We start from the raw sequence: 12432 nt of genomic DNA, 5'->3' as shown, positions 1-12432 counted from the left end.
TTCTTTGGTATTTTTCCCCCCCATAAGGATGTTAAATTTAATTACATTATGGTTGGTATTACCAAGCGGTTCTATTATATTCACCTCTTGGACCAGATCCTGTGTTCCCATGAGGACTAAATCAAGACTGGCCTCTCCCCTTTTGGGTTCCAGGAATAGCTGCTTCGAGAAGCAGTCATTAATGGTATCTAGAAATTTTATTATTGCATCCCATCCTAAGGTGACATATACCCAGTCAATATGGAAATAGTTGAAATCTCCTGTTATTCCTGGGTTTTCTGTTTTTGTAGCCTCTCTGGTCTCCCTGAGTGATTTCGCAAGCATTGTCTCTATGCTGGTGAGGTGATTGGTAGTATATTCCTACTGCTGTACTTTTATTATTGTAGCATGGAATTTCTTTCCATAGAGATTCTATGGTACAGTTTAATTCATTTAAGACTTTTTAATATATTTGACTCGCTACTTTCTTTCACAAATATTGCCACTCCCGCACCAGAATGACTTGCTGTGTTATTCCCTGTATATTTTGTATCTGGTATTACTGTGTCCTATTGAGTATCATTGTTTCACCATATTAAAGTCTGCATATTAAAGTGAAATGGCTTAATAGCTTCCATCAACACTTACTTATATTTGTAGAATCCTAGAAATATAGGGCTGGAAGAGACCTTGAGAAGTCATCAAGTCCAGCCTCTTGTGCTGAGGCAGGACCAAATAAACCTGGACCATACCTGACAGGGATTTGCCTAACCTGTTCTTAAAAACCTCCAATCATAGGGATTCCACAACCTCCCTTGGAAGCCTATTCCAGTGCTTGGAAAAAAGGAGACTAAGGGGAAATATGATAGAGGTATATAAAATCATGAGTGGTGTGGAGAAAGTGAATAAGGAAAAGTTATTTACTTGTTCCCATAATATAAGAATTAAGGGCCACAAATGAAATTAATGGGTAACGTGTTTAAAACAAATAAAAGGAAATTCTTCTTCACTCAGCGCACAGTCAACCTGTGGAACTCCTTGCCTGAGGAGGTTGTGAAGGCTAGGACTATAACAGGGTTTAAAAGAGAACTGGATAAATTCATGGAGGTTAAGTCCATTAATGGCTATTAGCCAGGATGGGTAAGAAATGGTGTCCCTAGCCTCTGTTTGTCAGAGGGTGGAGATGGATGGCAGGAGAGAGATCACTAGGTCATTACCTGTTAGGTTTACTCCCTCTGGGGCACCTGGCATTGGCCACTGTCGGTAGACCACTGGGCTGGATGGACCTTTGGTCTGATCCAGTACGGCCTTTCTTATGTTCTTGTGCTTAACTTTTGTAGTTAGAAAGTTTTCGCCCCCCCACCCTAATATCTAACCTAAATTTCCCTTACTGCATATTAAGTCCATTGCTTTTTGTCCTGCCCCCAGTGGACATAGAGAACAATTGATCACCTCATTATAACAGTGAAGTTTTGGAATAGCCTTCCAAGGGAAGCAGTGGGGGCAAAAGATCTATCTGACTTTAAGATTAAACTCAATAAGTTTATGGAGGAGATGGTATGATGGGATAATGTGATTTTGGTAATTAATTGATCTTTAAATATTCAGGGTAAATAGGCCTAATCCCCTGAGATGGGATATTAGATGGATGGGATCTGAGTTACCCAGGAAAGAATTTTCTGTAGTATTTGGCTGGTGAATCTTGCCCATATGCTCAGGGTTTAGCTGATCGCCATATTTGGGGTCGGGAAGGAATTTTCCTCTAGGGCAGATTGGAAGAGGCCCTGGAGGTTTTTTGTCTTCCTCTGTAGCATGGGGCACGGGTCACTTGAGGGAGGATTCTCTGCTCCTGGAAGTCTTTAAACCACGATTTGAGGACTTCAATAGCTCAGACATAGGTGAGGTTTTTCGTAGGAGTGGGTGGGTGAGACTATGGCCTGTGTTGTGCAGGAGGTCGGACTAGATGATCAGAATGGTCCCTTCTGACCTTAGTATCTATGAATCTGTGAAACAGCCCTGGACACATTTGAAGACTGTTATCGGTTGCCCCTCAGTTGTCTTTTCTCAAGACTAAATAAATGTGCCCAGGTTTTTTTTTAACTTTTCCTCATAGATCAGTTAATCTAAACCTTTTGTCATTTTTTGTTGCTCTCCTCTGGACTCTCTAAAGATGTCCACATCTTTTCTAAAGTGTGTCACTCAGAACTGGAGATAGTACTCCAGATGAGGCCTTGCCAGTGCTGAGTAGAGCAGGACAATTACCTCCCTTGTTTTACATATGACACTCTTGTTAATACACCCCAGAACGTTATTTGCCTTTTTGCACAACTCTGTCACATTGCTGACTTGTATTCAATTTGTGATCCACTATAACCCCCCAGATCCTTTTCAGCAGTACTGAACCTAGCCAGTTATTCCCCATTTTGCAGTTGTGCATTTGGTATTTTTCTTCTTATCTTTATTGAAATTAATCTTATTGAACTCAGACCAATTCTCTATTTTGTCAGGGTCATTTTGAATTTTAATCCTGTTCTCTAGAGTGTTGTAACACTCCCTAGCTTGGTGTCATCTGCAAATTTTATAAGCATACTCTCCACTCCATTATCCAAATCATTAATGAAAAATATTGAATAGTACCACATCCAGAACTGACCCCTGCAGGACTCCCCTATATCTGCCCTCCCAGTTTGATAGCAAATCATTGATAGCGACTTTTTGAATATGATCTTTCAAACAATTGTGCACCCACTTGATAGTAATTTCATCTATACTGCATTTCCCTAGTTTGCTTTTGAGACTGTCAGGTGGACTGTGTCAAAAGCCTTACTAAAATCAAGATATATCGCATCTACTGCTTTCCCCCATCTACTGGACCAGTAACCCTGTCGTTACAAATATCTAATGATAAATATCAGATTTAAAATATATGTATGGGGTTTGATTTTATGCTTTGTATAAGGCTGGAATACTATCTCCAATTTTTTTTTTTTTATTTTCTTCAGATTTGGTTCCTTCAATTATGAGTAATTTGCTGAATCCAGATGCTGTTTTTACCAACAATGAAATGAGTCTATCAGACATTGAAATCTATGGCTTTGATTATGACTACACATTGGTCTTTTATTCCAAACGTCTGCATACTTTGATCTACAATGCTGCCCGGGATCTTCTCATTAATGAGCATCGGGTAAGATGAATGAAATAACAGTTTGCACCTTTATTTGTAGGAATGCTACGAGCAACTTCTAGTTGAGAGAAGCTTTGTACATCTCCTAATGGCTTGGTCCCCAGTTGGCTCTCTTTTGGTACATCTTGTGCAGGAGCTACTTATAGACCACAAAGTTCCTGGTTGACTCTCAGCTGCAGTAATGTGCAGAATGCAGACAGTCCAGGAACGGGAAGGAAGACTCTGTTCTTGTATCTGTCAGTCAGTTAGCAGAGACATCTTGCAGATATGAGGTTACTTAGTTGGCTGTACTTTAAGCAGAATTCACTTAATGTGCTGTTATGCAATTATTATTAGTGTCCATTTGGAATGTTTTACATACCCTAACCTGGACTAAATGGACATTGTAGCATTGGGCGTTTCCGTTTCTGTATTTCAGTCCAGAGGTGAACAGTTGTACACAAATGTCTATAAATATTTCTGGATTAACAAACTAAGTTTAAAACTTCATAGGTACTATAAACACACAAAACTTAGAGGCCGTAAAATTCTGCAACGTTTTGGTGGAAACTTCTGCAGCATAATTTAGCAAATTGTATAGGTGTTGGTTTTTTGTAATAGAAACTGACACATTGCAGTAGCAGTGGGGTTGCATGCTTGTAGTAGTAGCTTGAAATTAGAAACTAGTCCCCTGTGGGTACCAGTAGTCACTTACAATATGATGTAATACTTGAAGCCACCTGTTGAGAGATCTAGTTTCCCATAGGAATATATTTTTTTCAACCCAAGGGAAAACAAATCTCTAACTCCAGTCTCTCTCTAGCTGCATTTTTATTTACTTTTATGTACTGTAGCATCAAAATTATCCAGCAAGTGAAGCTTTTAAGTGACAGAGGCCATATCATCCTATCTCAGTCAATTTAAAAGATGGCTCATTTTTGTCATTAAAATGTAATCTGGCTAGTATAAATAAAAATTGAAAATCTTGATGTAGGCAGCATGGAATCTGGAAATATATTTAAAAGTAAACATCAAATAAATAGATATTACCCCTGGAATAATCAACTTTAGTAAATTATTGATTTTATATAGATAAAATCCAATCCAATCCAATCTAAATTAATGATCCAGATAAGATTTCATGAGGGGTGAAACCTTGGAATCAGGCCACTTCTCTGAGTGTCTTTAGCTGTAATGCTTCAAGTCAGACTTTCGTTTCTGATGTATTGGCCTGTTGCTGCATAATGAACTGGATGTGAAGCTTTTATGCTAAGGGGAATAAGAGAGCCCACATTTTTTAATTTTAGTAAGGGTTTGAAAATTTGGGCTAAAACTTCTGAGCACAGCTGTCTAAAGGTATTTGTTTTTCTTTAGCCCAGTTTTCAGAGATGATGAATACTTAGAAATGTCACAGAAGCTAGTGGGTGCTGGATGTGCTCATCCGCTGTGCAAATTGGGCCACTTTTTCCTACTTTAGTCACTCACATTTGAAAATTTGAATCATAGATTTGATTTGATTTTTTTCACCTCGAGGTGTTCTTCCCATTCTTGTATCTGAGTTTTAGATACTTTCATATGTACATCACCAGCATATTGAAGGGCATACTTCAGTGAAAGCTGAAAATGACACGTGGGAAGTTTTAAGCTTTTTAGAATTGGAAAAATAAATTTCTTGGGGTGTGTAAATAGTTTAAATTAACCTTGACTTTTTATTTTTAGTATCCTGCAGAAATAAGGAAGTATGATTATGATCCCAATTTTGCAATAAGAGGACTTCATTATGATGTACATCGGGTAGGTATAAATGATGTGGTGAGTTACGTGGTGCTGAATACATAGGTTATGAAAATAAATATTGCATTTTATAAACTTCATCAAAGGTTCTACCTTGTGCTGACATGTAGCCCTTTGTTCTTTTTTTCCTTATGTTTGTGACAGCTTGAATTGTTTTAAAGAGTGGTTTCGTCAAGGCTTTTATGACAAATAAAGTTGAAGAGAATAAACGCAAATATGCCAGTATTGTTAGGGAAAGCTATTTCTTCATGATTGTAATCCCATGTCATCTGAATAATGCAGTTTCTAGTGGTTTTTACAGCTCTGAATAAAATCCTTTGACAAAATACTCTTCTGCTCTTTACAAAGAATTTCTAATTGAAATTCTTGTAAAATTCATCCATATCTGAGCAAGAAAGTCTTACTCCTTGTGACAGATAAAATGGTTAAACTTTTATAACTGTATATAAGACTGCTTTTATGAAATGTAAATTGTCTGAAATTTTTGTTTTTTGTTCAAGGCATTATTGATGAAGATTGATGCTTTTCACTATATTCAATTGGGAACAGTATACAGGTAGGTAGAATTATTGCTTACTTGATATAAAACACACACCTGTTTCTGACGCCACTGGATGCTCCTCTTAAAGCACATTGAAGAGTCGGGCCAGTAGCAATGTAGTACAGTGTATAAAGTATAGTCGTCTACTGGAAGGCATGGACACAGGTGTGCTCTTTACTGGCTGAACTAGAAGAAGTGATTCTCTATGGAGAGCTGGCTGGTCATATGGTGCTGACTCAGCACCTTGTCCCCAGCTGCTAAATTTCATTAAAAGACAGCTAAAAATACACTCAATGTTTCTCCAGGGTTGGCTTTCTATGTGAGTTGTTGCCGCAGGGACACTGCAATCTCAAATGAGGAGGGAGAGATGCTCCTTGAGACTCTCTCTTATGATATGGGTATTCCAACGAAAAAGTTGACAGGTTTCAGAGTAGCAGCCGTATTGGTCTGTATTCGCAAAAAGAAAAGGAGTACTTGTGGCATCTTTAGAGACTAACAAATTTATTTGAGCATAAGCTTTAGTGAGCTCACTAAAGCTTATGCTCAAATAAATTTGTTAGTCTCTAAAGGTGCCACAAGTACTTTTTTTTTTTTTTTAAAGTAGGTACATAACGTTAACAGTAGAATAGGGAAAAATACATTGTATTAGGAATGTGTACTATCAAATGTTCCCTTTAAGAAAAATCTATAGCTGTTATGTCATATTCCAGCTTCAGAACTTCCCTGTGTGTATGTTTGTGCCAGTTAACAATATACTTGGTAGGTAGATTATTATAGTACTCTTACTAGATAATCTGTTCCAGAGGCTGCAAGGGAAAGACAGGGGTGGATCATTCCAACTGCCCTGTCCTGGAGACTCCCCCTGAAACTCTGTTACTGGCCTCTGTTGGAGAAGGTGCTGGGCTAGATAGACTGTTGGTTTGACCCAGTATGGCTGTTCTTATGTTCTGTTATGGTGGTTCCTATTTATGGTAGAGTCTCATATATATGAGAAAATAGAAGATGGGGGGTGTGTGTGTGTGTGTGTGTGTGTGTGTGTGTGTGTGTGATATAAAGGTTTTAATGCAGCAGTCATGTTGATATCAAATCAATATGTGTTTAAAAGTTCTCAATAAACCTTCTAACCACACCCTCGTGTTCTGCTATGCAACACATTAAGTCCTCGGAGTCTAGCTTGGGGTTCCTTATACAACCACAGCTTCCCACTTGGAAGCTGATAAACTCCTCCCTACAAAGGTGTATAAATAAAAATCTGAACCTTCAGTTCCAGAAATAAAGACCTATAGGCAATGAACTAAAGCCCAGGTTTTCAGGCTCCCAAATCTATTCTAGCAATACAATCTTAGTTATAACACTTCTGTGTACAGAAAAAATGCACATGCCCAGGATCTTGCTTATTCTTCGTGTTGGGGTGGTGTACTTTCAGGGAGAGAAGGAGGAGATGTGTTTGACAGGTTGATTTTGTTTTATATTTTAAAAAAGGCAGCTGTATGAAGCTTTCCAGAGGTTTTGCATATTGGAGTAAATGCCGGCTGGCTGGATTAGAGGCTAGATGAAGTGGTTAAAGGTGTATCATGATTTCATTTATCACATAGCTGTGCAATATATCACCTTCTCACACGGTTTGTGTATTTTTATAAATTAGTAAGCGTACTCTGAATTAGGCATGCCATTGCCATCTTTTAGCCTTGTCTGCATGAAGATTTCCTGCAGTCCTTACACTGGTGCCATTCCACCGATGCTTACTGTAACTGTACTATAGTACGCCAGCAGGAGTGTAGGCTGGACATGGTGTTCTGTCTATCCTGCCATGTAACCTTAATCTGAACAGGGTAAAATAAACCCTATATGTACACAGCTGACCTGCCAACTATGGGGACAAAATGGATCCCTTGGCAAAGCTGATGTTAAACTTTTCTAGCACACTCCTCCGTGTTGTCTCAAAAATGGTATAAATAGTACCTTTGAACATGCACTTAACAAATAGCTACTGTATACAGATAGGCTTGTTATTAAATAAGTATATCATGATTCACAAAAGGTGTGGTTTAGTGATACTCCATTGATATTTGGCAGACTCGTCTGGAAGTTCTAACATGAATCATGAATTCTGTTCTTGGCTCTGTTACTGACGTATTATCCCTTAGGCAAATAATTTAACTTCTTTGTTTCTGTTTGATCAGCCGTACTGTAAAATGGATCATGATAAAGAATACTTCACATTTCTTATAGTACTTTCTATCTGGAATACTCTTAGTTTTTTAAAAAGTAACTTGAGATTCTAATGTTTATGCCTCACAACACCTCTACAGTAGGTAAGATCAGGAATCTGAGGTGCAGAATTCACCTGATTAACATCAGGTACTACAAGAAATCTGTGTTAGATCCAGAAATCCAGATGTCCTGATTTCCATTCCCATTTTTTAATCACAAGATTATCTTTTCTCACTATTTCTTCTTATGGGTTGGGGGTATGTGGTGTAAGTTTACTAATATATCTGAGGTAGCTGGTTTAAAACAAACACAAGAAAGTATTTGTTCACTCATGCACTGTGAACCTCTGGAACTCCTTGCCAGAAGGTGTTGTGAAGGCCAATACTATAATGGGGTACAAAAGGGAGCTAGATAGGTCCATCAATGGCCATCTTCCGTGAATCTATTCACCAGGATGGGCAGGAATGATGTCCTTAGCCTCTGTTTGCCAGAAGCTGGGATTGGGTTATCATCAAGTGATCCATGCCCTATCACCTATCTGTTCATTCCCTTTGGGGCACCTGCCATTGGCCACTGTCAGAGGACAGGATACTGGGCTTGATGGACCTTGGTCTGACCCAGTATGGCCGTTCTTATGTTCTTAAGTACTCTGAGATACTTAGTAAAAGGTGTTCAATACTGTAAGTCGTGGTGGTGGGGTAAATAGAGCTATATAATGGCTGGTACAAAAATTTTGAGGACAAATATAAACATCCTTTTCCCCTCTGTGTTATGATTTTGTATCTAATGCATTTGTCACAGTTCCTTAATTTATAATTTCAACTCAATGAGACTTAACTATATTAGGGTTAAAAAGAAATCTGGTTATTACTTTAGTTAAGAAGGTTGCATTTTTGGCCTCTCTTCTTCAAGGTCACACTACAGTCTAATCTGGTTAAAAACTATTGCATCATCTCTACCTTGTGAAACAAAAGCAGAGAGGGAATTACATTTTGTTGAGAAACTAGAAGCTGTAACTGCTCTTTACAAGCCCTGGAGGCAAAGTTTTAATGGAGACTAATTAATTTATTTTTTTGAAGAAGTAAAAAATTTTAAAAGCTGGAATGAGTTTCACGTGTGTCAGTTGGTTGAAATGTTACTTGTTTTGGAAGTTAGCAAGACGGTCTTTCTTAAATTGCAGACCAAGGTGTTTCTTATGGGAAACCATCAGATTGTATGATATTGTATTTGAAGAAGTTCAGGACCTGAGTTTGTATATGTAGTCAGGCTGTCGTACAATAATTACCTGAAATTTCTAGTTGGACTTTGAAACTAATATTGTTATTGCCAGAGGACTCAGTGTCGTCCCAGATGAAGAAGTCATTGCAATGTATGATGGTTCCCATGTCCCCTTGGAACAAATGAGTGACTTTTATGGAAAGGTAAAAACACAAACTACTTCTGTTTAAAACTTACTAACTGAAACCCCATATGCGCCACTGACTTGTTTTATATTTTCAAAATGTTCCTGCTAATATTTGTTACATTCATGCTTAGGGGTCCCATTGTACCAGGTGCTGTATAAACACATAGTACGAGACAATCCCTGCCTTGAAGAGTTCACAATTGAAATAGACAAGACAAAAAGTGGGAGAAAAGTTTATCGCCCTCCTTTTACAGATGGGAACTAGAGGTCCAGAAAGATTGTCACTTGTCAAACATCTTACAGGAAGTCTGTTGCAGTGCTGTAAAAAACCCAGATCTTCTGAGTCCTCATCCAGTACTTTAACTGCAAGACCATCCTTCTTCCTGGTTTGCACAAAGGTTTAGCTCATGGTGCGTCTGACTGCTGCACAGACTTGCTTGCTAGGAAGGTTGAGATGGGGCCACCAAAAAGACATTGCCAAGAGAAAGCTTTCAGTTAGAATTTTACCCTCTGAGGAGGGTGGTGCCCTCTACGGTGGGTCTATCACCTTCCTGTGTGTTTGGCACCAAGCCCCACCATGCCTTCCTTCAGCCAAGAAGGGATGTGTTTGACTCCTTTTGGGGCCCATGAGTATTGCCCCTAAATCAACCAGAAAGCTCTCTAGAACAGTGCAAGATACTTCTCCCCCAACTCCCTGGTGCTGAGTATTCTTCCTCTGTGCTCCCATTTGTTCTCAGCCCAAAGAGTTTAAAAACTAGACTCTGTCAAATCTAGTCCCTTGCATGGTAGTGTAGAGGCAGGCCCTGAATGTTTTGTTTTACCTCCTTCATAGCACTGTAGTCTCAAAGGAGCTGTTCATTCCTCTGAGCTTAGCCAGCATGCAACCCCAAGCAAAACATGTCCTTTTGGGAGTGGTTGGGTTTGTAGTTTACTTCTCTATTATGTTTTCTCAACTGTTGGGAAATTTTAAAATTGTGTTTTAGCTTTTATATCCTGTAAAAATTTGTTCCTGGTTTTGTGGTTACAAAACCTTATTGCTTTTTACTACTTCTCTTCAATAACCACTTGAAGGAAGCAAAATATTTGTTAATCTTAGGGCTGGTCTGCATTGAAAATTTACATTGGCATAGCTACCTCTCTCAGGGGTGTAAAAAAACCACGCCCCTCAAGACACATAGCTAAGCCAACTCAACCACCAGTGTAGACATTGCTAGGCTGATGGAAGAATTCTTCCATTCGCCTTGCTACCGCTTCTTGGGGAGGTGGATTAACTACAGTGATGGGAAAATACCTCCTGTTGTTCTAGTGAGTATCTACACTTAAAATGCTCCAGCACTGTACGTGCAGTTCTACAGCTGTGCTGCTGTAGTGTTTTAAGTGGAGACATAGCCTAAGCTTGTACTACAGGTTCCCTAGTCATCTTTAGCCTATGCAATACATAGGAGAAGCAGACTGCAAAATTCTAGACAAAGGCGTCTAGGAGATTTCGCATGATATCATTTAAATAAACCACTTCTCTTGTAAAAATGTGGTGGTAATCCTAGATGGAATTACTGGTCCTTAATTTAAAAGCAGAATGCTTCTAACTTTGTCATACTGATGTGTGGGTTTTCTCTTTTATTAGTGCAAACAGAATTTTGTAGCAGTAAAATGCCAATAGTGTAATAAATAAATAAAAATTGGCAAGGAATCCAAAATGTTAGATTTATAGGATTTAGTTTTGGTAAATATTTCTGACACGCATGTCCTTATTTGCAGAGTTCACATGGACACACAATGAAGCAGTTCATGGATATATTTTCATTACCAGAGATGACTCTTCTCTCTTGTGTGAATGAATATTTTCTGAAAAACAACATAGATTATGAACCTGTTCATTTGTATAAAGATGTCAAGGTATTAACTTTATCAGAGATTCATGGATACCTACATAATTATGCCGTTCTTTTATGACAACTCAAAGACGTTTCAGCCCTCTTTGGTTCTGCTTTACAGAACTAGTCAGCTTGTTATGGAGCTCCAGTTTCTTACAGAACAGTGCATTGCAATAAGAACTGCAAAAACCTATGAAAAAGATGGTAGACCTTGAAAATCCTTAACTTGAAATCTTTTAGAACCTTTTATTAAAAATCGTGTGTGTGTGTGTGTGTGTGTGTGTGTGTGTGTGTGTATACATACGTATGTGTGTGTATATATACATTTTTTGTGTGTGTGTGTCTGTAGACCTGGGCCTCTCCTGCATGGATCAGCCTTATGGTGATTCTGCCATCTCTAGCCCACTTAAAATTTAAAAACAAAACACAAAAAACAACTTTTTTTTATAAGCACTACTTTTCTTGTATCTAGTCCAATATTACAATTCTAAGGTGTAAACCTCCAGCTGTGATGTTGTGCCATGTTTGTGTGTGATGTATTTAAATGTACAGTCTGTCACCTTTCTCCATTAGACACGAAATACTTTTTACAAACTCTGTAGCTCACATGTAATTCTTTTGACGTTGTCGGTCTTCCATCCTTTTTGAGAAGCTCTGAAGATTTCCCAAAGCTCCATTTTTTTTTTTCCTCTAGCTTCTGCCTTAGTATGTGGGAATCTTTGCTTTATCTCCCTTCTAAAAATATCTAAACTACTTCAGCTAGCCATAGTGTTATCTAAGTCCTGATTTGTAGCTACACCAGTAACAAAATGGCAGTATACCATACCACGAGGAAGACTCTTGCATAGGTCAAGCTGAGGAAAGCAGCCAAATGCCTTCAGAATTTTTTTTTTGTTTCTTTGCTTAAACATTTAGCTTCTTTCATCTACTTATAAATCTCTCATATTAAATGACAAGCTAGTTGGGAGTGATCCTAATCTGAGGAACTATAAGACTTCAGTTTCCTCAGGAGGCAAGGAATGTGCGTCACTCCTCAGGTCAACAAAAATCTGTTGTGACTAGCACTCCAGGGTAATGTGTGTCTCCCTTGGATTTTCTTAATTAAGCCCTTAACGAAGGGAACTATATTGCAATCCTCACTTATGTAAAGCTTCTGTTGCACTAAGTTTCAAACTTCTGGGAAGTATGAAAATGATCCTATCTTGGAGAATAATCTTATTCTTAGCGTAGGAGTGACGTACAATAGTGAAGATCACATGGTAACATTGTTTTTAGGGGAAATAAAGAGCATAGAACAGATAAATTAATTGCTATAAAAGCAACATACAGACATTGTACTGTGGCCAGAGTTTTCATATTTGAAAGACTCTGAGTGCTGTATCAATCTTTGACAGGATTCAATCAGAGATGTCCACATCAAAGGAATAATGTACAGAGCAATTGAAGCAGATATTGGTAA

At 38.4% G+C, this 12432-nt stretch overlaps 1 protein-coding gene across 1 annotated transcript in view; it reads left to right on the top strand.

Annotated features, from left to right (window-relative positions):
- The window catches only part of NT5DC3 (5'-nucleotidase domain containing 3), a 30192-nt gene that overhangs the window by 9103 nt on the left and 8657 nt on the right, over positions 1–12432 (top strand). The window contains exons 2-7 of the mRNA XM_043519379.1: positions 2982–3166; positions 4865–4939; positions 5440–5495; positions 9025–9115; positions 10858–10995; positions 12368–12428. Coding sequence (XP_043375314.1) covers positions 2982–3166; positions 4865–4939; positions 5440–5495; positions 9025–9115; positions 10858–10995; positions 12368–12428 — 606 coding nt within the window. The remainder of the gene's footprint in view (positions 1–2981; positions 3167–4864; positions 4940–5439; positions 5496–9024; positions 9116–10857; positions 10996–12367; positions 12429–12432) is intronic.

The sequence above is a fragment of the Dermochelys coriacea genome, chromosome 1 (genome assembly GCF_009764565.3).
Source record: "Dermochelys coriacea isolate rDerCor1 chromosome 1, rDerCor1.pri.v4, whole genome shotgun sequence".
Lineage (NCBI taxonomy): Eukaryota > Metazoa > Chordata > Testudines > Dermochelyidae > Dermochelys > Dermochelys coriacea.
Note: the sequence above shows the minus strand (reverse complement) of the source record. Positions and strands in the feature narration are given on the sequence as shown.